At 40.9% G+C, this 26,847-nt stretch overlaps 1 protein-coding gene across 1 annotated transcript in view; it reads right to left on the bottom strand.

Annotated features, from left to right (window-relative positions):
* The window catches only part of LOC117353985 (dynein heavy chain 5, axonemal-like), a 629,516-nt gene that overhangs the window by 294,972 nt on the left and 307,697 nt on the right, over positions 1–26,847 (bottom strand). Inside the window, exons 49-53 of the mRNA XM_033930650.1 lie at positions 19,629–19,718; positions 19,307–19,543; positions 14,188–14,355; positions 12,295–12,501; positions 10,857–11,186 (exon numbers count right to left, since the gene is read on the bottom strand). Of these exons, the coding sequence (XP_033786541.1) occupies positions 10,857–11,186; positions 12,295–12,501; positions 14,188–14,355; positions 19,307–19,543; positions 19,629–19,718 (1,032 nt within the window). The remainder of the gene's footprint in view (positions 1–10,856; positions 11,187–12,294; positions 12,502–14,187; positions 14,356–19,306; positions 19,544–19,628; positions 19,719–26,847) is intronic.

Here is a 26,847-nt window from a genome sequence, read left to right as displayed (position 1 = left end):
ACTTAGGGCCTGATTCTCTAAAAGTGCGTCCCGATTTTAGGCAGCTGTAGGCGTCCTACAGCTGTCTAATCAGCCAATCGGGATGCACGTTTTTAAAAAAAAATGCTCCCCAGGCAGGCCGCCTATATTGAAGGCGAGGCCCACAAGACACCTAGGCCCTGATTCTGAATAGGACGCCCGGGAGAGGCATCCTATTCAGAATCGGCCTAAACTAAACCCCGATTCTGTAACCTGCGTCCATGTTACAGACGCGGGTTAGAGAAACGGGTTAGATTAGACACGGCCTGCTACACTTATCTCAGCAAGGGATCTCTCTGCCGCTATAAGTATAGCGGGCCACGGCCCCCTGACCAGGAGGATGCCCAAACCCTCTGCCCGAAGACGCACCCCCCCCCCCCGACACTAACGACCGCCCCCCCCGACATTACCAATCCCCCCCTGACAATATCGATAGCTGGCAGGAGGGTGCCCAATCCCTCCTGCCGAAGACGCACCCCCCCGGCACTAACCCCCCCCCCAAACCTCCACTCCACCAAACCTGTTCTTAGATGGGTCTTGGCAGGCACGCCTCGTCGAAATGAAGCGGGCCCGCCCCTTCCCGGCCCATCCCACCGAAGCCTAAGGCCTGATTGGCCCAGGCTCTAGAAGCCTGGACCAATCAGGCCTTAGGCATAGCGGGTCCGCCCATCCCCACTAAGTCTAAGGTCTGATTGGCCAATTAGCATTTTGCTGGCCTACATTTTAGGGAGACGCGTAGGGCCGCCTAGGTTCAGCCTAAGGCCCGCCTAAGGCCCTTAGATGAGCTTAGGCATCTTGCGGGTCTCCCTAGGCTCCCGGAGGTGCCTTCAGGCTTGCCTGGGGAGCATTTTTAAAAAAAAAAAAAACGTGCATCCCGATTGGCTGATTAGACAGCTGTAGGACGCCTAAAATCGGGATGCACTTTGGAGAATCAGGGCCTTAGTGCTTACAAATGGGGAAAGGGTTTCTGATATTATAATGGATGATTATTTGGCATCCAGTGATTTTATTTATAAAAATCTTTATTCATTTTTAAAAGCCAACATAAAGTGCAACATGTTAACAAAAAATTAATACAATAAACAGCACTCATTACAATTAAATGATATAATAAGTACATAACACCTCCCTCCCACACCCTCCCACCCACCCTTCCTGGATGTGTATAACACTCATTCAGAAATCAAAGGAAAATACTAATGATCAATTCTTACAAAATTTTGTTAATGGATCCCAAACCTCCTTGAATTTATTATAGTGTCCCAATTGTATCGAATTCATACATTCAAATTTATAACTTTGACATAGGTTTCTCACCAAAAGTTGTACTTTAACCTGTCCCAATTTTTCCAGTTTTTCATGATTAGCATGGTGTGATTTTAATATTAAGACAGGTGTAGAGAGAGCTCATTTGAAAGTAAAGATTTTAAACTTTAAAAAAAACTAACTTTGTTCAGATATGGGGATTATGTCAAGAAACTGTTATTTGGATGAGAACATCTGGAATAAGTAGGAAAGCAGTGGGCAAAACTGAAAGGAGCTATTGTAAGGGTAACAGACCATTTTGTAAGAAAAGTAAGAGGAAAAGAAAGCAGCTTTTGTTCTCAAAAGTAGTAGCTGAGAAGGTAAGGAAAAAGAGTTTAGTTTTTATAAACTACAAAAGATCGCAGAAAGAGGAAGACAGGCAAAAATATCTGAAAAAATTAGAGAGGCTGGTTGAGTAGTTAGGAAAGCAAAGCTGCACATAAAAGAAAAATACAAGAGACGGTAAAATGGGTGGACTAGATATTTTATAGATATATCAGTGATTGGAAGAAGTGCAAAAGTTACGTTGTAAGACTCAAAGGAGAAGGGGAGAAATATGTTGATGCTGATAAAGAAAAATTGAATTGCTTAACAAATATTTCTGTTCTATGGTCATGGCTGAAGTGCCAGGAGCGAAACCGCAGAAGACAAATGCAAATAGGGGTGGTGGAGTGGTAGACCCTGATCGATTTTCAGAGGATTGTGTTCATGAGAACCTAGCTAAATTAAAGGTAGACAAAATGATGAAGTCAGATGGTGTACATTCAAGGGTGCTGAAGGAACCTGAAGTTCTGGTGGCTCCTCTGACTGACCTTTTCAATGCTTCTCTAGAGTCAGGAGTACATAAGACCATAAGAACATAAGAACTGCCATCTCCGGATCAGACCCATGGTCCATCGAGTCCGGCGATCCGCACACGCGGAGGCCCAGTCAGGTATACACCTGATGTAGTTTTAGTCACCCATATCCCTCTATGCCTCTCGTAAGGAGATGTGCATCTAATTTGCCTTTGAATCCTAGCACAGTGGATTCCTTAATAACCTCCTTTGGGAGAGCATTCCAGGCGTCTACCACTCGCTGTGTAAAGCAGAACTTCCTGGCATTTGTCCTGGACTTGTCCCCCCTTAGCTTCAAACCATGTCCTCTTGTCCGTGTCGCGTTGGACAATGTAAATAATTTATTTTCCTGCTCTATTTTATCGATGCCTTTCAGCATTTTGAACGTCTCGATCATGTCCCATGGTACTGGAGGACTGGAGAAGGGCAGATGTGGTCCCTCTCCACAAAAGTGGAAGTAAGGAAGAAGTAGGGAAATTACAGGTCGGTAAGTCTGACTTCTGTGGTAAGCAACTTAATGGAAACGCTTTTAAAACAGAGAATGTTGAAGTTTCTAGAATACGGTGGATTACAGAACCGGTGGTAATATGGACTCACTAGAGGTAGGTCTTGTCAGACAAAACTGATTAATTTCTTTGACCTGGTGACCAGAGAATTGTATAGAGGGAGTGGGTTAGATTTGGTGTATTTAGATTTTAGCAAAGTCTTTGACAATGACCCAGACATATTACTTTAAAGGATTTATGGTTAGGAATTTCTAGAGTTGAAGGGTTTCTCAGAGTGATTTCTCACAGTCTGTGGTTCAAAAGTTTGAGAATGTGGACGCCAATTTAAATTGTTTGGAAAATAGAGTAGGTGCGATTGAAACTCAGTGTAACACATTGCAAGCTGTTTCACTATCAGCTGTAAAAGATTCTACATCATTACATTTAAAAATGGAAATGTTAGAAAATAAGCATCGGGGAAAGAATCTTCGCTTGGTTAATTTCCCAGTGACTCATTTGTTACTACCAGAAATATTATTAAGAAAATATTTTAAGGAAATACTGGGATTACCCAATGCGGATAGCTTTCCAATAAATAACTGTTATCACATTCCCAAGAAGAAAAAGGAAACTGTACAGGATGTGGACCATCTGGTAACAGATGATGTTAACTTGACAGAGTTTTTAGAAGACTCTCAAGATGTTATTCAGACTTGGTCCACAATGATTCTAACATGCTCTAGTGAGACAGATAAAATGTTGTTAATGAAACTTTATTTTAAAAATAGGCTCACCAAGTTCTGTGGGGATTTGGTTAGTATTTTTCCTGATGTCTCAAGAGCCACTCAGTTTAGAAGAAAATAATTTTTGAAATTGAGAACTAGAGTATTGGCACTTGAGGCATCATTTTATTTGAAGTTTCCTTGTAAATGTTTGGTTAAGATACAAGATACTGAGTTTGTCTTTTGGGATCCCATTCAATTGCAACAATTTCTGGTAGCTCGTGAACAGAAGTGAGTTGACTTTTTTCTTTTTCTTTTTCATTTATTGATAAAAAATATAGGGTAGGAATGTCCAATGTCCTGTTTTAGTTTGGGAATGATTTGTGTTCATTGAAACTCAACCCATTTCCTTGTTTTTCCTTAATACTTAGTTGATATAAGCAATATGTTTCCCTTTTTAGTGGGCTTGTAAAGGATTGTTTGTTTGTATTATTTGTTGTATTGGAAATTTGTTTGGAAACCATTTTTTCCTTGATATCTTTATGATATTGTAAATGCATTAAACTCAAATTAAAAAAAATAAATAAATAAACTGAGTGCCCTCAGGATGGGCCCCAAAGTGAAGGGCTGGGTCAGGAACTGGTTGAGTGGAATACAACAGAGGTTAGTGGTCAATGGAGATCGCTCTGAGGAAAAGTATTTTATCAGTCATGTGCCTTAAGATTCTATTCTTGGGTCTGTTCTTTTTAACATTTTTATAAGCGATATTGCTGAAGGGCTGTCAGGTAAGATTTACCTCTTTGCGGATGATACTAAAATCTGCAATAGATTAGACACCCTGGATGGTGTGAATAACATGAAGAAAGACCTAGCGAAGCTTGAAAAATGGTATGAAATTTGGCAGCTAAAATTTAATGCTAAGAAATGAAAGGTCATGCATTTGGGCTGCAAAATCCGAAGGAACAGTACAGTTTAGGGCAGTAGTTCCCAACCCTGTCCTGGAGGACCACCAGCCAGTCAGGTTTTCAGGATAGCCCTAATGAATATGCATGGAGCAGATCTGCATGCCTGCCACCTCCATTATATGCAAATCTCTCTCATGCATATTCATTAGGGTTATCCCAAAAACCCGACTGGCTGGTGGTCCTCCAGGACATGGTTGGGAACCACTGGTTTAGGGGGTGAAGAATTTATGTGCACAACAGAAGAGTGGGACTTGGGTGTCATGATCTTAAGGAGGCCAAACAGGTTGAAAAGGTGATGGCAAAAGCTAGAAGGATGCTAGGTTGCATAGGGAGAGTTATGGCCAGTAGGAAAGAGGAGGTATTGATGCCCCTGTATAATACTCTGGATAGACCTCATTTAGAATATTGTATACAATTCTGGAGACCGCACCTTCAAAAAGATATAAAAAGGATGGAGTCGGTTCAGAGAAAGGCTACTAAAATGGTGTGTAGTCTTTGTCATAAGGCATATAAGGACAGAATTAAAGATCTCAATATGTATACTTTGGAGGAAAGGTGGAAAATGGGAGATATGATAGAGATGTTTAAATACCCATGTGACATAAATGTGCATCAGTTGAGTCTCTTTCATTTGAAAGGAAGCTTTGAAATGGGCATAGGATGGTTAAGAGGTGATAGGCTCAGGAGTAATCTGAGGAAATATGTTTTTTTTACAGAAAAGATGGTAAATGTATGGAATAGTTTTCCAGTGGAGGTGGTGGAGAATAGGATTGTGTCTGAATTCAAGAAATCATAGGACAGGTACGTGGGACCTCTTAGGGAGAGGAAGAGATGATGGATGCTGTGGATAGGCAGACTAAATGGGCCATTGGGCCTTTATCTCTCATCGTGTTTCTATGTTTCTGTGTTTTTAATGGTAATCTATTAGAAGTTATCAGATACCTCAGATTCTACTGTATATATTACGCCCAAATTTCTGCACACAAATAAATTGATTAATCAGCTTGGAAGCATCAATGATTGGGTGCTAGCAATAATTACTGATGTTAATTGACAGTCTTAAAAATCTGTACATACATCTTGTATGCTTTGCTATAAAGTATGGTGCCTAAGTTCAAATCATTTATTTTTGAAAAGAAGACATTCTGGGCTCTTCTAGGAGGACGGGCTAGAAAATCGACTAAATAAATAAATATAAAATAAAAAGTAGAAGTAAAATAAAACTGGCTAAGTGACAGAAGATATAGGGCACTGATTAATAACGCATTTTCCAAATATGTGTACTGAAAAATGGAATGCTGAAGGAATCTGTACTGGGGCTGTGACTTTTCATTATGTTTTCAAGTGATTTATTGAGATACTAAAAAGGAATACAGGGATTTTTTACCAACAGCAGTAAAATTATTGGTGTAGTAAATAATCTAGCAGAAATTCAAAAGATTCAGGAAGATTTATATGCATGAAGGGAAAAGATAACAAATAGCAAATGAGATTCAATATAGACAAAACTAATATCACACAAACAGGGAACAAAGTTAACAAGCAATTTAAAAATTAAGTGATGAATTCTGAGCACCTGCATAAACAAAAGCATAGCAGAAGAATGTTCTAGCCCATGAAATGTTTCATTGTTTAGGGACTATTTTTGCGATATTGAACTCCTATTTTATGTGCATTTTAAGTATTGAAAAATAAATGAATGTGCTTTGCCATATCTAGGAACTTCATATATTTTTCTAACCCTGGTAAAGTATGAAAGGCAAATTGCCATCTTTCAGAAAATGAAAGTCAGATCCTACTGAACAAAAATAGAAATGAGCACAATCACATGCAAGTTGGTCAAACAGTTATAAGGCAATCGATTCTGAAAAGAGGTTTTCTCTAGAGGCAAGAACTAGCAAAGACATTTTCGAGTACATATACTGTAAATGGAAAAAAACTCAGAGGTCATCAGTTGGATAGCTGGAAGACCAACCCCCCCCCCTCCCACCACCACCACCACCACCTTTTACAAAAGCGCGAAAGAGATTTTTAGCATTGGCTGGCGTGCTGAATGTTCTGTGCTGCTCCAATGGTCATAGAGTTCCTATGAGCGTCGGAGCAGCTCACCAGACGGTGCTAAAAACCTCTTCTGCACTTTTGTAAAAGGGGGGAGTAAGTGACATAAGGAATACTCGAGTAGGATAAAGTGATAGGAGAAAAATTAATTTTGCTACTGTTTGCTAGGAAGCTCTGCAGTGTGGCACTTAGCCCCGCCTACCTTGTGGTTACATCATCAGTGCCAGCTAAAGTGTTGTAGCATAAAAGCTCACTATACTTGAGGACAGTCTAATTGAGTGTTTTTGTTTGAACATGCCCATCTAACCAGGCACGATTGCAATGTTTTTGTGATTCTGCTTCTAGTCTTCTGCTACCGCTCACTGGAAAGCTTTGCGGTGTGGTACTTAGCCCTGCCCACTCTCTGGTCATGTCATCAGAACCAGCCAATGCCATGAAGTATTAAAGCACTCTTCTTTTGAGACATGCTGCCTCGGATACAAAGCCGAAGGGGCATCTAATGCCCCTTGGTGTGTCCCTTTGTGGGAAACTTTGGGAAGTTTAATTACTAAAGATCAATTATTTGCCTAAGTTATTTTAATTACACCATGCATTAACTAGATTTTAGTTTGTTACATTTGATCAGATAGGTGGGAGCATATGAGAAACCTCTTATAGAGCTCATGAGTTAAGTTTCTATCAGGATTCTTTGTATTGTGATCTTATACATTCTAGATTTATTAATTATAAACCCATCAAGGCCATTATTGATAGCCAACTGGCTCAGAGACATAAGCAATCTTTTAGACCTAAAATTAATTTTAGTTCTCATCCCTATCCATCTAGGACAGTTATAGATGATGACTCATCCTATCTTCCAGTTCTTTGTGTCTATTTTAATGCTAGATCAGTAAATAATAAGAGTACTGTATTATAATAAGAGATCTAATTGAGGAGCTGCAAGTTTGTTTTGCATGTATTACTGAGAAATGGCTACACTGAGTTTTCTATTTTGATTCTTTATTCACCTGGTTGTTAGATCTTGAGTTTTCCTAGATTAGAAAAAAAAGGTTGATGGTTTAGCTGTGATTTATAAGGGATTTTTTTTAATGTTACTGCAATAGATTCTATCTGCACTGAAGGAATTGAGATATTCTCTTGTAAATTACTTAATTCTTCCACTTTAGGATCAGCTGGCTTCATCTTGGTCTATCGACCTCCAGGTCAGTAGAAAAATCTAAAACAGTTGTTTACTGAGTTTCTGTCATAGCAATTGGTATGTTTTGATTCTACTACTACTATTTATTATTTCTATAGCACTACCAAAGGCACACAATGCTGTACACTAAATATGCAAGACAGAGTCCTTGCTCAAAAGAGCTTACAATCTAATTGTGACAGACACACAGGACAAAAAGGGTGAATCTGTACACACTGCTCAGGTAGGAATTTACAAGAGGGACGATGAATTTACAAGGGTAGGGGATTATAGAGGGAATGACAAACAGATATGGGTGCTTTACAGGTCGGACTTAAAGGCAGCTTCAAAAAAGTGGGCTTTCAGCAAGAATTCGAATACTGCCAGAGACGGAGCCAATGAGAAGAGGGCACATGAGAAAGGTAGGAGATATTAACCTCCATTTAGAAAACAGCAATGATCAAGATGTTGCAGACTTTTTGTCAGCACTGGATGTCTTTTTCCTAAGCCGTGGTATGGTTTTTCCCCTCCTTTTCCTAAGCCGTGGTATGGTTTCTTCTACAGCCCGGGGAGCTAAATGCTCCAATGCTGCTCCAAAGCTCATAAGAATTCTATGAGCATCGGAACATATAGTGCTTTGGGCCGCAGTAAAAATCTCTACCACAGCTTAGTAAAAAGAGGGGAGGGGATATGTGATTTACAAGTTACACATGAAAAGAGATATCCTCTTGATTGTTTAATGATCCTCAATGGATCACTAATTGAGGAGAACTTGAATTCAATTCTTCCTTGGATTTCTTATCTGTAAAAATAAATCTTGGTAAACCTGGAAGCAGTGGCATAGTAAGGGGGGTGGGGGATGGTCTGCCCCAGGTACCGGCACCCCTCCTCCTTAAACCCCTCTTCCCACTGCACATGCGCCTTCACTCCTCCCCGCACCCCAACTGTACCTCTAGCTCTTTGCTGGCACAAGCATCAACTCCAACCTGCTGCTTGCACCAGTGTCAACTCTCCTCTGATGTCACTTCTGGGTCCCGCACTGGTCTCATCTCTCCCTCTCCCATGGGACCAGGAAGTGACCTAAGAGGGAGAGCTAAGGCTGGCGTGGGCAGCAGATTAGAGATGCTGCTCATGCCGGCAAGAAAAAGAGATATGGCGGGAAGGGAAGGCACGCATGTGGTGAGGGAGCAGACTAAGGAACAAGGGGGAGAGGTGTTGCATGCTTGACATAAAAATCTCTTTTGAGAGAAATCACCCCCCCCCCCCCTTCACAAGTTAGGAATCTTGGAGTCTCTGTTCCTTCTGAGCTGAGTAGAAGTCCTCTAACTGCATTGCTACCAGTAGAGGGTGGTGCTTCAATATAGTATTTTCAGTTTCTAGGGAGTCTTGCTGAACATGCCTGTTTTTCACTATTGAAACTGTGATAGTGAAACAGCACTCCCCACCTCCGGTCTGTAAATGGAGGACTCTTGCTGACCTTAAAGGGAACAGTGCTGACTACAAATCCAAGCAGTCTTCAAGAGTTACATCTAGTAAACTGAAAAAACACCATGAACATCTTCTCTCGCACCAAGCAGCATCATGGGATAAAGACCTAGAACAATTGCTTTCGCCCACTACTTATGAGGAATTTAGGAAACGTCTGAAAACACACCTGTTCCTAAAGTATCTAGACAACTGATCCTCTCTTCTCTCTCCCCTCTATAGCGATTAACTTGTTCTATTGATCACTCTCTCCTCAAAAATGGATTTCCTGTCCTACTAACCCTCTTTCTTCCTCCCCTCTTAAAGTCAATCAATTTGTACCTTTGCTTAATCTTTGTAAACCACATAGAACTTCACAGTATTGCGGTATATAAGCTGTTATTATTATTATTATCTGCAACAACTACATTGGGTAAGCTATTTTATAAAAAGTACATAGGCATATATGCTGTCTTTATAAAACAGATGCAGCCTGGGTGACATATCATCTTAGGCCTCTCTGTTATAAAATGATCCTTCATTCTCCCATATATGCAATAACACTTATTTACAACTTCTGCATTATGTATGCATACCATGACACTGTCTATAATCACAGTAATAGCATTTTATATTCAACTAATCTTTAAGCCCGTTACATTAACGGGTGCTAGAATAGAATTGTGTGTCTGTCTGTCTTTCTTTCTCTCTCTCCCCTTGGCCCCTTTCTGTCTGTGCCTTTCTTTCTGTCTCTCTCTCTCCTTGGCCACTGTCTGTCTTATTTCTTTCTGTCTTTCTCTTTTCTCAGCTGTCCACAACCACCCCTTGCCTGCTCCCTCTGTCCATCAGTAGCCCTTCTCCCTTCTTTTTACCTCTCCCGTGTCCAGCAGCACCCCCTTTCCTGCTCCCCCTGTCCAGCAGCAGCCCTTCTCCCTTCGTTTTACATCCCCCCTGTCCAGCAGCCCTTCTTCCCTGCTCCCCCTGTCCAGCAGTAGGCCTTCTCCCTTCCTTTTACCTCCCTCCTGTCCAGCAGTACCCCGGCTCCCCCTGTCCAGCAGTAGGCCTTCTCCCTTCCTTTTACTTCCCCCCTGTCCAGAAGCACCTCTTCCCTGTTCCCCCTGTCCAGCAGTAGGCCTTCTCCCTTCCTTTTACCTCACCCCTGTCCAGCAGCACCCCTTTCCTGCGCCCCCTGTCCAGCAGCAGCCCTTTTCCCTTCGTTTTACATCCCCCTTGTCCAGCAGCCCCTCTTCCCTGCTCCCCCTGTCCAGCAGTAGGCCTTCTCCCTTCCTTTTACCTCCCCCCCCTGTCCAGCAGCAATCCTTCCCTGCTCAACCTGTCCAGCAGCAGCCCTTTTCCCTTCCTTTTACCTCCCCCCTGTCCAGCAGTAGGCCTTCTTCTTTCCCTGCTCCCCCTGTCCAGCATCTGCTAGCCCAGGTAGCCTTGGGGCTTTTGCTAGGCCGGCCCACCTCGCATTATCAAAGTGGGACAGCCTAGCAAATGCCCCGCGGCTGCTGCGTTTGCTGATCAGGGGGTGAGAGGAGGCGTCTTGGCAGCGGCAGCACAGGAGTCAAACCGCCACTGCCGCTGAACTCGCTGCATGAGCTGCAAGCCACCCCATGCGCTGGAAATCGAATTCAGCAGAGTCAGATCTCACAGACGCAGGGATCACAGATTTTCTACTGCACATATGCGGTAAGGGTTTTATTATTAAGGATGTATTGAGCCATTCGAGATTTTTTTCACAGTATAAATATATGAATAAATATTTACAAATTTTAAATACACATCAGTCTATATAATATGTATTCCTCCTTTACATATTTTACCTTTATTTTAGTTGCTTGCCAAACTTGTCGAGTTGAAGGTACAAGTGCTGAAGCCAGTTTGCACACCACATCAGGAAAACCTCTGTGCTCACAGAAGTAGCCTTCTGCAATTGTTCTGAATATTTTGTCAATAGATGAGTTTGAGGGTAGCGTACAGTTATAAATGGTAAATTGTCGTTTCAAGCGCTGTGGGATGTCATTGCGGCCTCCACCTGGATGAATCATAGCTGCTACAAACTGGATATCTACCACACTTGTGAACTCTCCGGGCTTCTCCAAATTATAGAAACCTTTTTGCTCCATTAACTGTCGCACAATCTCATTGGTAATCTGTTATTCAAACCCCAAAAAATAAAGAAATATTACACAATGACGTTTTCTAAAAAAATTATGCAGCATCCTTAGAAATGTTTTTCTAAGGATGCTTAAAAGTAGAAAATAAATTTCAAGCCTAATAGCAATCTAATCCATCGTTTGAGAGCAAGAAGCAAATTCTCTAAACGGTGCTAAAGGTGCCCTACCACCATCTATCTTAAATAATTAGTTGGTTCAATCAACGTAGTAATTGACTGTGCTGATTAAAAACCAATTAAAAAACAGTTTAAAAATGGAGGCACCTATAGGTGCCTCCAAAAATGGCACATTTGTTCCAATTAAGGAGGTGCCTTGTGGCTCCTATGGTATGGTCTGTGTCCCATATATGGTGATTTGGTGTAGGCTGGGGTGGGCATCATTGGAAACTCCATTACTTTGAAACATGAGGATGTTACTGGCCAGACTTTACGGTAGATAACCTGCAAACAATGGGATGGCTGGATAGGCTGGAGTAAGTTTGGATGGCAACTTCAGCAGTTGGAACCTAGGACAGTACCAGACTTTATAGTCTATGGCCCAGAAATATCAAAAAAGAGACAAGTTAATTTAGGGGTCTTTACTAAGGAGCGCTAGCTGATTTAGTACGTGCTAAATGCTAACGCATCCATAGAATATAATGGGCACCTTAGCATTTAGAACGCACTAAATTGGCTAGCGCACCTTAGTAAAAGAACCCCTTAATCATGGGTATAACTTATGTGCAGACTGGATGGACCGTTCAGGTCTTTATCTGTCATCATTTACTATCCCCCTCTTTTACAAGCTGCGTGGTAACAGCCCCGAAGCCCTTTAAATCTCTGAGGGCTTCGGGGCCCGCAGTGGCCGGCGCTAAATGGCTTCGTAAAAGAGGCCCTATGTTACTATGTTAGATAAAAACAAATTTTTAATACATATGTGTGAGACAAACTGGAAAATTAACATAAATTGTGGATGGAAGCCAAATTATCTGAGAATGAAACTTTTTTTTTAATTTTTTTGCCTATGCACATCCCTATCATGTTTTTCAGCTACTTGCTGTTTTGTAAGTATGTGTCTTTAATCCACGACCATAAAAAAATGTTACCTGGTCACCCCACTCATTAATCACAGGCATATTGATGTCATCAATAAAAACTGTCATTTTCTTTCCTGCAGGGGGACCATATGTGGTGCCCATTCTTTTATCAATATAGCTTTCGATACTCCTTTGGAACATGTTTGGCAGGGTTGCAGAAGAGAAGTTTAAGGCTTTTGTCACATGTAGTTCTGGATCATATTTGCTTGCATAACCCTAAAATTATCAGTAAATAAAAATCAGTAAACAGGGCATATAGCAAGTATAACATAATAACTGATTTGAATAATTTCTTCTCTGTTCTTCAAATCTGAGCCTTCACAGGGCAACCTCAGCCTGGGATTAGCTGGGAGAGAATGATGAGAGAGGATTTAGGTAGTAAAGGATAGGCTGTGTCACTCATGCAGCTCCCAAATGACAGTATTTTTTTTTAAAATAAATAACAGAGGTATTTATAGTAATGTGGTTTATAATGCTTAGATTTAGGTCAGAACTCTCTTTTTGAGCTCTACTTTAAAAATATCTAGCTACTTTTTGAGATCATGGTAGGTATTTATGCCCCGAATTGGAAAAAGATACAAAATTTGATAGACATCCTTTTGAAAATGCCCCTCCATAGTTGAAGTCAGAATAGAGACATCCAGCTTTGAACATCCAAAATGAACATCCATCTCACCTTTATTTTCTATCAAGAAATATGCAAGGATTTCCTGTTCAACAATATGTGAGATGGGCATCCATGTGCTGAGGATGGTCCAGCATGAATAACCATTTTATAAATTGGAATGTCCAACAAATGAACAACACTAAAATCAGGGTTAAGGACGTCTTTTTGGCAGCATTCTTAGATTGCAGAGGGGTAGCCTATTGGTCAGTACAGTGGATTTTAAGCCAAGGAACTCAATTTCAAATCCCAGTTAAAACTTATTTTGTAATTGTGAATCCTCCAGGAACAGAAAAATATGGATAGGGGCATTTTCAATATGGGCAGTGGAGATATATGAACAAGTAGAATGAAACTTATATCAGCAAAACTATGGAGTAGTTCACTGTTGATAGAATGTTTGAAATTTTCTCCAAAATGCTAGATAAATTCATCAGCAAATCTGGGAAAAATCTGGATAGATTCTATTAGGATTCACCATGTATTAGGCCGTTTGTCAGATTCTGCATTGAATTTGCCCGTAGATCTCTCAAATCACACAAATCTGCTTGAACCTTGATGTAGATTTCCCCATTTGAGGGGTCTGCATCAATTTTCTAATTTCATTGCCTCATTCATGGTGACAGGTCAAAAGCGCGCAACGACAAAGGCGTGCCGACAGCCCAGCGCAGACAACTGAGCGCAAGGTGGAAGCGCGCCAAAGAAAAGGGCTCCGACGAGGGGTTTGTGGGGGGGAACCCCCCCACTTTACTTAACAGAGATCACGCCGGCGTTGTGGGGGAGTTTGGGGGGTTGTAACCCCCCACATTATACTGAAAACTTCACTTTTTCCCTAAAAAAGAGGGAAAAAGTTAAGTTTCCAGTAAATGAGGGGGGTACAACCCCCCAAACCCCCCACAACGCCGGCGCAATCTCTATTAAGTAAAGTGGGGAGGTTCCCCACCAACACCCCCCATCGGAACCCCTTAAAATACTGTTTTTCTTCAGCACACTTCCACCTTGCGCTCAGTTGTCTGCGCTGAGATGTCGGCGCATCTTTGTTGTCGCGCGCTTTTGTCTATGAACCCTTCATTCACCAAACCTCTATAACTTCTAACAGATTCAGATAACTAATTCACAGATCTCAATCTGATAGCTAAACTATTGCTCTCTAGCTCGCTTTCAATGACACAGAGTCATGGTACATTTTCTTTGTCATAAAGATGTGAGAATCCACCCAACATACAGCCTTGGCTTACCTTAATCATAACTGTTTTGGCTGTTCCCTGCTCACCAATAAGTAGAACAGCTTTGCCCTGCTTCATGATGGTATGCATGAGAAAATCTGTCCTGACGTTATCCACATTAGGAACCAAAATCAAGGTATACTCAGGAACTGAATCTTTAGGATAGGTGTACTCAGGAACCTGGAATAAAAATCCAAGCTTCAGAATTGTTCACTCTTATAAGACTAGCCTAATGGTTAGAGCATCTGGCTGAAACCCAGGATGTAGTCTATTTCAAATCCCATTGATACTCCTTGTGATCTTTGGAAAATCATTTAACCCTCCATTTCATACCAAATTAGATTATAAACCCTGTGGAGACAGGAAAATACCTACTGTACCTAAATGTAGCTCACCTTAAACTACTATTACAACAGTATGAACTAAATGCAAAATAAATGGGCTTATTTTCTGAAGTATAGTAAAACAGTATTTCAATGCTATTTTACAGCAGGAAAATTGCTGCCACATTTTAGAGAATGCCATAGTAATTTTCCTTTCAGAGTCAAAGCTGGTCCCTTTCCTTAGGAGGCCATCTTTTAAGGGTTTGCATAGGACAGTAAATGGCCATCCTTACCCCTCCAACCCCAGCAATCTATGGCTCTAAAAACTTTAGTAGTTGAGAGGATAAGCCCCTGCACCTCTCCTTGCACCCTCACCTAAGGTCGTAAATACAAGAGTGCCACACTTTTAGCAAGCCCCCTCCCCTTTGAAGGAAAAAAAATCTAGCCCCCCACTAAAAATATCTCATTTAAACTAATCTAATCTTTCATCTTATATACCGCCTCTTCCCGAACCAAAGTTAGAGCTTGATACAGTTCATAAAAGACTTACTAATGTAAAATAAACATCAGTCCCTGCTTGACAACTGGGAAGTCCCACCAGCAGTCTTCAGTCCTTAAAGGGCCGGTGAGAGAATTTTCCACCCACAAGGCCAGCAGGGTAAGGAGGAAGGCATTTCCTTTGTATCCCTTCTTACTCCACCAGAGCAAACCCAGCAGCAGTCCCTGCCCAACGACTGGTAAGTCCCAACCACCAGCTTTACTGGCAGTCTTCAGGCAAAAAAACTTTCTACCCATGAGGCCAGCAAGGTAAGGAGGAAGGCATATCCTTCACTTCCCTCCATATGCTACCGGAATGAGACCAGCATCAGTCCCTGCCCGATGACCAGGATATCTTACCCACCAGCTATACCGGCAGTCTTCAGCCCTTAGAGTGCTGATGATCAGGTGCTTTCACCCCCCCCCCCCTTCCCCACTGGACCTCTGCCAAAGGGCTACACCAGCCCTTCGTGCAGAGCAAGAAGGACCAAGCATAAAACCATACCAAAATCTTCCCAAATGCTACAACAAATCTCAAAACACCCAGCCCAATAGGGTATTGCCACTACTGTATAGGAATTCACATGCTAAATCAGTTGTGCAAACAATAAAAGCTGAAACTGAGCATTAATCCCTTCCCCTCAAAGGTTTTTTACTGGAAACCCACTAAATCTACATTAGAGCTTTCCAAAAAATTAGAAACTCTGTAAACTTCACCCAACTTACTCCTCATGACTTGTAGCATCTCTCTACAGAGACCATGAAGTAGCTTTACTTAATATGTCTAGTATCACTAAGCCTCCCCAGCCTAGGAGACAATCACCTTGTACTATAATATCCTATTCCTACTCATTGGTCAGAACTAGGAAATCCAAACCATGTAAAAAAATATCTGACCATCAAATTGCTACTCCAATATCTACACTTATCCAAACTATCAAATACCTATCTTCTGCAGCAATTGCCCTACCATATCAGGTTGCGATTTTCCAATAGACCACAATAGGCAATAGTCATTGTCAGTCTGTGCTGGTGATAGTCTGTTTTAGTTGTTTTAGTTCTCATAGTAGAAACCGGAAGTGATGAAGACATTGCTGCAATTCACCAGATCAAGTCCATGAGCTGGGATCTTCGGGCTGCCAGTTAGATTAAAGCCTGGCAGAGGCTTCAACCCCCATAGATCCACGCATGAGCATGAGGAGGAATCCATGCAGCCGGCACCTGTTAAGCCCTACCAGACTGACACCCTAGGGCCAAACAGCCTGCACTCAAGCACCTGATATATTTTTATTTATTTATTTAGTCTGTCCTCCCAAAGAAGCCCAGAACGGGTTACAATAGTATATTCACAGTATAAGCAGGACAAACTTTGGAAGGAAATACAAAGGTGGTGGACATAGAGGTAGAAATTTCAGCTTTTACAGTATAGTCATAACATACAGATTTGGAATTACAGACTTAGTTGACCAAACTCGACAAAGGGCTAACTTTGAGGAGAATGTACCCTGAGCTCCACAATTCTCAATGCAGGTTGGCCAGAGAGGAACCCTGAGGATTGCCTCGCCAGCTGAAGATCTCTTTCAGAGACTACATTTTCTTCTAGGCAGAGCTGTCCCAGGGTCACCGAGGACCTTTCCAACATTGAAAAGCCTTGTATTCAGATAACCCCCCACCAAAAAAAAAAAAAATAATAATAATAATAAAAAAAGTTATCAGAGCAGATCAGAATCAAACCTTCTCAACTCACTTGCAAAAGGAAAAATTGAAGGGGGCTCTACAGTCACTGGAGAAGGAGGCGGAGCTGAAAAATGTAAATTTCGTCTTTCTGCAATCCAACTCATGAGTATGGGGAAATCACCCACAGTCAGGGCTCATATGCTTTTTGCACCAGAATGGGTAACAGCATACATTATTGCAATAACATAGCTTATTTAGTAGGCACCATAGATTCTTACTCATTTGAACAATTTTTGAATGGATTTCAATTGATTTGTAATTAAAACTATCTTTTAAATCATGAGAGAATATGCATAAAATTATACAGTATATAGAAATAGGGGATCCCCCTGGTATTTGCAAAGGAAGGCTTACGATGCTCTAGCCCAGTGGAAACTCATTTCAACTGACCTGGAAGCCCAAAACAGCAGGATAAGGCTTCATGGCATTAAGAAATTAAAAAAAATAACTAATTTTATTTATTCATTGATTTGCTTGTCTTGAGATAATCCAGCTAATCATCTATATTTTGTGTCCAGCCTCTCAGTAGTAATACACCTCTTATATTGTTTTGCTGTCCTACTGTTACTTAACCCTGTCTCAGAGGTTCACCTAGCCAGTAGAGTTTTCTGAACTTTTGCACAAGACAATCTACATATACTGGGTCCCCACTGTACACACAAATCTATCTCATGCATATTCATTAGGGGTAGCCTAAAAACCAAATAGATCAATTGTGTCTTCTGGACATGGTTGGGAAATATATTCCAATTCAATGAAATGATGGCAAATACATCTTTCCACATTATGGCTACTGTTCTCCAAGCCACAAATAAAGATATTTTGAGCATGATTGTCCATAGTCATGATTTGGGGGAAGAAATGGAGAGGTGGTGACCCTCAAATTCTCCTGCTACTAGTGAAACTAGTGAACCTATTACTACCAATTTGACCGTGCTACTCTTTTCCCTCTCCCCTTCCCCCTGTTCTAGACTGGTGTTACATAAATGGGGGCCCTGGACAGAAATTGGGGAGGAGGGTTCCAACGACTATCTTCAGATTATGTCTCCTTTAGGTTGAGGAAGATGCTCCTTGTGGTATTGGAGATGCAGGGCAATTGCCCTGGTTACTATCCTCTTTGTCTAGCCTACCAAGCAAGAAATCTACATCTATGTTAAACCTCTCCATGGAAAACACTCTTAAGCCATGTATGCTATCACTGAGTGTTATTGTTTTCCTTTTCTATAAAGATCAGAATTTTGTAACTTACCAAAATACCTGTGCAATCTCTGGTCAATAAATAGAAAGAGCCATTACTGCAAAACAAAGCTTCAAAATCTTCAGCATATACCTCGTATATACCATTTTTGTATTCACTGCAAACCTAATAGTTTGCTTCCAAAACTGTGGATCATCCCATCCTAAAGCAGATTTCTGTGGGACTTAAGAACAGTCTAGGCATTGGCAGGGTCGAGAAACATAAGAAGAATATTTACTGAAACAGAATATTGGCATAGTCCTGAGACAAACCTCATTCTCCAATCCTTTTTTGATATCTAAATTGGAGAAAACAAGCCCCATAATCAATGACGTGCATTAATGGTGTTAGCACACGCTGGTAGTAAATTAACACAGAAAACAACCTCTTCAAAAGCCCATCAGTCACAGACCAACACTTCCCTTTTCTTTAACTGATACCACTACTCGAACCTTCACTCCTCCCAACAAAATCTTTTAGTCGTCCCATAACATATGACACTATGCGTCATCGTATCTTCTCATTTACCGGTCCTTTCTTCTGGAATAAATTACTATCCTATCTCAGACTGGAGCCCTCTCTTGACAAATTTAAGGCTGAGTTTAAAGTCTTTCTTTTCAATGCCGCCTATGATTAGTATACATCTTTTCTTCATTAGTTTTCCACTTCTTACCTTCACATTAAAACACAAGAGCGTAGTTTGCGATGCCATCGGAGCAGCTTCTCCCCCCTCTCCCTTTTTGGGTTTTACCATCCTTTTTATATTGTAGTTCTTTCTCCTACCTCACTCATTACCCTTTTTTTCAATCCCCTCTCACTCTCTACTTTTAATTTAATATTTTTTAACTGTAATCTGCTTGGACATTCAACGATGAACTTGGAAACTTTTACAAAGGTGCGCTAGTGTTTTTAGCGCACGCACTAGCTGAAAAACTACCGCCTGCTTAAAAGAAGGCGGTAGTGGCTAGCACCGCACTAAAACCGCTAGCACACCTTTGTAAAAGGAGCTCTTGGTAAAGTAATTTATGTTGTTAGCTTAGCAGCTTATGGTTTCGTTTATATCTATAATGGTGCTTGCTATACTGCCTTTTATGTACATGCAACAAAGTAGTCTATAATAAAAATAGAATCGAAAAGGAGTAATGCCACTTGTCCCACCTATTAAAGGGTTTTCTCTTTTGAACATCTATGAAAAATGACTACAGTATTCAATTATCAGAATTACTTCCAATTTATTTCACTGTAGTGGTTTCTGAACTATGTTCCTACTAAATAAAGAATATAACAGTAGACAAACCTTCTTTGACCAGTGTTCCCATTGGCCATCATCATTAATGACAAATTCAAAAATAGTTTCATCTCCATTTGTAGAGGGGAGCTCCAAAGTGGCAGTATGATCCCTTAAGAACGCTTCCATTTTTGCTCGATCATCCAACTCTAGCAAGGCTCCTACCGACCACATTACAGCAAACACAAATAGACGAGCCACATGTTCTGGACCAGGCTGCTTCTCATCCCTTTCTGCCAAAAGACCCTGCAAGACACACACACAGCTTCTCATCATGGCATTTGGCATGAGGAAACAGAGCACAGATAACCCATTCACACTTCCTACTTACCTGCAGGAGATCGATAGCCTGCTTGATGTACATGCACTCTAAAATCTGCATCTTTGGGGTTACAGCAGTGAAAACAAAATTGATCAAATCCTAAGAAAAAAAGAATTTTATGAACATAAAATTAAATGAAGAAATTCAGTTGTCCCAAGGTCCTAGCCGTAACTACAGATTTTGCTTTTTATCTTAAACTGTGTATCATCCTTTGACTGCTTCATTTTCTAGTCTTATATTTAACTTATGCACTCCTATATTTTGTTTCTTAGAGTCTATTTTATTTTGAATAAAGAATTTATCCTACAGTTATTATAGCCATTATCCAATGCTTTAAAAACTTCTGATTATGCTGATCAGAGGTTCATACTTTTGATACATCCATGCAATGTAGACCTCAGGTTGTGATAAACAAAATCAACTCCCACATTTACTCACACTCAAAAGTGGTGAAAATGGGCAAATATGAGACACTTTAAGGTAAACATATATCCTGAATGACATAAAAATAAGACTTGAAAAGAACTGCCAGTTGGATGCTGCAAGAAAAATTGCTGTTATTTCTGCTTTAATGTGTTATTGACTGGTAGATTTATTTTAGCTTATGCAATATTATATATGTTTGAATGCTGCACTTAGGACAGCTTCTTATGGAGCTAAAAGTTTCACAATTGTATACATATTCATGTGTTAACAAATTTTACAAGGACACACAACATATAATATATTCATATAATGAGTCAAAATGTTGTGTGATTGTGGCACTGAGGTACCCCACTCTTCAAACCCAGCCTGCACCAAAAAGAGGGAGAAAAAGCCTCAGACTAATGTAGAAGTTTAGAACCAAAAGATACAAATCAAAACTGCTTTAAATACTGCAACCTTGTTTCACCAACGTTTGGCTCATCAGGGGAGCAAACAGTGCAGCCATGCTGAGACCAGCCCCAGAACAAAGGAAACAGACTTCACTTCCGGTCTGAATCAACCAATCAGCATTCAGCCCAATTGGGTCTTAATCAGAGAGTGGAGTGGCAAGCATTTTTTTTTAAGGTGGAAATCTTTTATATTGCTGCTTTTTCTTTTATCTTCTTTGATATTTTGATTTTCTTCAATCAGCTGTGTTTGAGAAGAGCTGAGCTGAATGCTGATTGGTTGATTTAGACCAGAAATGAGGTCTGTGTTAGAGGGAGGGCTTTAAGTGCTCTTGTCTGTTTCCTTTGTTCTGGATGCACTTTTCAAGGCTGCATTGTTTGTTCCCCTGATGAGCCAAACTTTGATGAAACACGGTCGCTTGTTGGGAAGATTAGAGAAGACATGACAGTGTTGGAGCTCAAGTCATCTTTTGTCAGCTAAGTCCTTGAACGTGCCTCCGGGTGACTTTGCCCTTTTCTAAACCTGAGCTGTTCTGTGAGAGAGGTTTTTTTTGCCAGTGAAAGTATTTAAATCAGTTTTGATTTGTACCTTTTGGTTCTATACTGCTACATTAGTCTGAGGTTTTTCTCCCTCTTTTTGGGTGCATGCTGGGTTTGAAGAGGGGGTACCTCGGTGCCACGATCACACCACATTTTGACTCATTATATATACATATTCATATAATATATCCCCCCCCCCCCCATGCAAACCTAAAAGAGAAAACAATTAGGGGTCAATATTCATTCCTCAATATTTAGCAGCACTTAACTGGATACTGCCACTGAATTTTTTCTCTGACTACCGTTGTACTGTCTAGTCAGTGGCAGGGCAGTCTAGAGGCAGAGCCAAAGAAGAGCTAACAGTTACACAGGCACCAGCCATATTCAATGTCAGTGCCTGCTTAGATAGCGGGTAGATAGAACCATACCAAAGGTAGTCCTATCTTTGCTATGAGAGCAATGAGATTGAATATCAGCCAGCCTTAGGGTTACTATTCGTCCAGATTTCCCCAGACATATCTTCTTTTTAGAAGACTGTCCAGGTGTCTGGGTGTATTTTTAAATAAGAAGAATGTGTGCTTATATGTCTGGGTTTTAAAAATATGAGCTGCTCAGAAGCCGACCCATGCACTTTGGGCTCAACATAATGCATCCAACACCCCCCCCCCCCTCTCCTCACGGCACTTCCTCTCCCCCATAGTCTTGCAAGCCTCGGATTCATTGCTGGCAGTGTCAGTGATTGACACACCTGCTGCTAGCTGGCTCCTGAACTCTTCTCTCTGCAACATTCCACTTCCTGTTATGCAATTTCCTGTTCCCGAGCAGGCAAGATAAGGCAGAGAGAAGAGTTCATGAACAGGCCGGCCGCGGGTGTCTCCATCACTGAAACTGCCGGCAACGTGTTTGGGGAGTGGAAGACCATGGTGGGGAGGGACTAGAGAGAAATAGTGGACTGACAGGGTAAGATGCTGCTCGGAGGGAGAGGAAGGAAGGAAACAGAGAGCTGGTAGGGAAATCAGAGGAGAGGGGAGGGGCAGTGTGGAGTGGAGAGAACAGATGGAGGTGGAATGGAAAAATCATATGAGGGAGAGGGGAGAGAGATTGATGCTGGGAAGAAGGAGGTCAGCAGAGAAAGATGGAGAGAGGCACAAAGAGAGATGCTGATATGGTGTAGATGAAAGAGAAAAAAAAGGTGCTGCTGAGATAAGGGATAGCGATGTACAGGGATGATAGGGACAAAGAGTGCAGATGTTGAAGAATGAGGAGAGAGATGCTAGATGAGGGGAGAGGGGTGGAGAGGAGAGAGATCTCAGAGCATGGGTGGGGGAGGATGGACGGGAAGGGGAGGGGGAATAGACAAAAATGTCAGTGCAAGGAATGGGATAGGTGTGAGAGATGGAAGGGAAGGAGACTGAGATACCAGACCTGGGGGTAGGAAAGGAGAGAGATGCCAAACCATTGGGGGTGAAAGAAGAAGGGAGGGAGAGATAGAAGGGAAGGAGACAGAGATGCCAGACCATGGGAAGGGGTGGGACCAGGAAGGAAGGAAGGAGAGGAGGGGAGAAGAGAGACATGCCAGAGTATGAGAGGAAAGGGGGACAGAGAAAGGAGAGATAAAAATGAAGAGGGGATGAAGCTGGAATGAATCATGTAAAAAGGAGAGGGGGCCCAGGCTGGATGGAAGAGGTGAGAGAGCAAACAGTGGATGGAAGGGGCATATGGCTCAGTTTGTGGGAGGCTGGGGGTAGGGCAGGGTCATGTTTCCTCCTTTTTGTCTTCACAAATATGCTAACCCTAGCCAGCACCTACTAACGTCCAAGTCAGTGGCTGACTCAAATAGTCAATACCAGTGTCTGAACATGGCCCAGGTCCATATCCTTTCCTGTCAGGTTAGAAACTGCTGACCGCCATGGGCTGAATATCATGCAATTACCTTTTAAATCAAAAGAAAACAGTAAAATCTCATTAATATACTCATTAATATATCCAAGTTTGGTATAGGCACTAACACAAACAGCCCCCAGATGCTACTTGGTTTCAATGGTTTTTATCGATAACAAATTAGAAGAAAGTCATCCCACACAGTTGCTATAAAATAAAAAATATATCAAAACTTAGATAAATACAGTAATGCAAAAGTTTATCATCTATAGTTTGTACAGTTGTAATCCCATCCCCATCCCCCTACCTATACTATCCTTCTTTTTTATTTTTTATTATTTTTTTATTCAAAGTTTTCATCATTATCATTTTACAACAATAAGAAAGAAAGGATTTTACATAGAAATTATAGTTTAAACATAAAATAACTAAATCATTTTTCCTCAAGCCCACATTAATGGGAGAATATATCTTAATTAAACAGATACATCTATTATATAATCTAGATCGAAAGGATCAAACAAGTTATGGTGCTTACATACAAAACTCCAATACTAAGTCAGATATCAGCCTTATTAGTTTCATGAAGTTATAAAAATTGTTCCAAATGAATAGAGTCCCAATACACATATTCACATTCTTTAAATTTAACTAAGCATTTACATGAAAACTTTAAATAAAATGTGGCTCCCAAAGCCAACACCCTTGGTTTCAAAGCTAAAAAAGCTTTTATACTATCCTTCTTAACCTCTGTATATACTTTGTATGAAAATCTATTTATTGAATAAAGACAGCAAATCACAGTGGGTGAGGAGAATCACAATGGCAGAACCATAGGAATAATCTACCCTCTCCCTTAGCAAAAATAACCAAAGATGCATCCTTTACCCACCTCCCCTGTATAAACCTACCAAACATATATAAACAATTAGACTAGAGGCATGTGATCTCATAGCCTTCAGCATATTACTAAAACTTTTCTGAAGTACAGATCCCCACAACTTTAACATCACCTCCTCCCCAGGAGCTACTCAAAATGACCAACTTATTTCAGCTTGTAAAACAAATACAAGTATTAGCCAACTCTTTCTCACAATTCAGTTGCCTGGATATGAGATTTTCTTATAAAAATTAAGATGACCTGAGGCACAATAGCACTGGCTGATGAAATAAAATCAAACTGACATCCTGGACATTCAAACAAGGGTTAGGAAGTAAAGGTTTTCACAAAGAGAAACAAACCCTAAAAGGAAGACATTTAAAGATAGAATAAGTCTTCAAATGTTATGATGTTCACATTTGTTATAATCCTAGAGACGTTAATAAAACAGAAATCTTCTTAAGAAACAATACTTAAGGGGAAGTGTTTGTACTGTACAGTACAACTGTGAAGATGTTTTGCTCAGAGTTCTCAGATTCACTGCTGAATGAATGCCAGCAGTTTTCATGTTTAAAATGACTTTTTTTATTTATTTATTTATTTTACAGTTAAACTGACAGTATCATATGTTGCAGTAATTAAATCTATTATATGCATTTAGTGCTATTGTTTGGTTATACAACAGTACTGGATATAAGAGGACAATAGTGACCACTGCTGACTAACATAGTAACATAGTGAATGATGGCAGATAAAGACCCAAATGGTCCATCGAGTCTGCCCAACCATACACGCTCTATAGATTAATCATTTAATTTAAATGGACTGTTCTCATAGTGGCAATATTCAGTTTGTCTATACACGTGAAGGGGCATAATCGAAAGGAACGTCTAAGTCTGTTTTCGTCCAAGTCGTCCAAAGTAAAAAAGAGCTTAGAACACATTTTCAAAAAATACGTCCAAATTTTTTTTCGTTTCGAAAATCCTCTAACTATACATACTGCCGATCTGATCATCCAAGCCGCTAAATCGTCCATCTTTATACCACATTTTTGTCCAACTTTTTGTCCAAGTCAAAAACGCCTAGAACAATCCCTGTTGGATGTGGGAGGGTCTGCAAAGTGATGGACTGAACACCCAGACATGGCACCTAAATAGTGGGGTATCTTACAGGGCACTGCTGTGAACTTTACAAAAAGGGTGCCATGTGTTCTCCTCACTACAGCTCCTTTATAGGTCATGGTGATCCCCCCCAAACCACCTCCAGAATCCCCTAGACCCACTTATCTACCACCCTAATAGCCCTTATGGCTGCAGGAGCCACTTATATACCAGTACAAAAGGGTTTTGGGGGTGTATAAGGGAGTGCACATGTTTCAGTATCAATTCAGAGATTACAGGGGCTTATGGGCATGGGATCTCCTCTCCATAGGTCCCTAACCCACCTCCAAGACGGCTTAAGATGCTTCTGTGCAGGACAACTAGGCTTTCCTATGCCAGGCTGCCAGGTGATGATGGTCTGGAGGCTGAATTTTAAAGGTGTGATTAATATTTTTATGGGGGGCGGGAGGGGGGTCGGTGATCACTGGGGTAGTGTGTGAGGGTCTGTTTTATGTGTTTGCAGTGCTTATCTGGTGACTTTAGGTGGGTTTTTGTGACTTAGACCATGTTTTAAATGGTCTAAGTCACAACGTCCAAGTTCCATCGATCCTGTGCTGTATAACTTTCAGTTATACATGCAGTACAACTAAGTCTAAGCCTGCCTGGGTCCAAAGAAAAAGAGAAACATACCAACTCTTCCTTGGAAAACTTGCATTGAGGGAAAAATAAAATATTTGTGAATAGAAGTGTCCTTGATAGATGGGTACCTAAAAAGGAACACAATCACCAAAGATGCTGAAGAAGATTCAGAATATCAAATTTAAACATGTTGCATTGCCAGAGCTCAAAGGGACGTGATGGGAGGTGCGTTACGAGTGGACATTGGGCAGGCTTTGACCTGGACGTCCTAGATGGAACTTAGATGCCAGCAGTTAGACCTATTTTAGTTGTACATAAGTGCTCCAAAGCTGCCCAAACTGAACAGATGACCACTGGAGGGATTAAGGCATGATCCCCCCTTAAACACCCAGTGTTCCCCAACCCCATTCCACCACCTAATGTTGGGGGGGAAACAGTACATTGTGGGCTTGCCATCAGCTGAGTTGGTTTTGGGGATTCCTGCCAATTCAGCTAATGGGGATTCCACCTGTCAAGATCAGCTAAACTGGCAGAGAGATTCCTCTCTCCCTCTCTCACAGGCACCGATGGACTATGGAGCTAATTTCCCACATGAAAATATGTGAATGAGGGCCCTCAGACCAGGAGCTGAAAGCCAACATTTGGCTTCCAGGGTCCGATCTGAGAGTCCTCGTTATCATGTTTTTTATGTGGAAAATTAGCTGACTGTACAACGGAAACAACTTTTGGAATTTGATACACACCTAAGAAAGTGTAGTTTTATACAATAACTTCATTACACTAAACCTTTTGTTGTTTCAGTAATAAGTATTTTCCCAATACTATCGCAGGGACAATGGCATTCTTCGAAAGGAGGCAGATGAGCAGTATTAACAACCCAACAGCTAAGTACTCAGCCTAAAACATCTCCTTCACCCTACATTAAGATTCATGATTGCTAAATGTGCCCTTTCAGCTAGGAAACACTTTTATAATTCACTGAATTCTTTTATCTCAGTTCAATAAAATACATAATTTTCTGAGCCCTACTAATACAGCTTAAAATCTGCAGGGCATTACAAGGGATCATTGCATCATGAACATGTCAAAGCAAACTATAAAGATAGATTGTTGAAGAAATGCTGCTGATTGTTTCAATTGCTTATCTCAAAATTAGTGTGATGCTTTTGCTGAGTGGAGATAAAGCTTTCTTTTTTCCTCACCTGGGCTGTCACTAAGATTGAGTTTAGCAACTACCCTAATATGTAACAATTTGGAAAAGCAATATAGTAAAAGTAGGATATGAATACAAAAATGTATTAATGATATCATCTCAT

The sequence above is a fragment of the Geotrypetes seraphini genome, chromosome 2, assembly GCF_902459505.1.
Source record: "Geotrypetes seraphini chromosome 2, aGeoSer1.1, whole genome shotgun sequence".
NCBI lineage: Eukaryota > Metazoa > Chordata > Amphibia > Gymnophiona > Dermophiidae > Geotrypetes > Geotrypetes seraphini.
The sequence above is the reverse complement of the archived record's forward strand: the minus strand, read 5'-3'. Positions and strand labels throughout refer to the sequence as shown.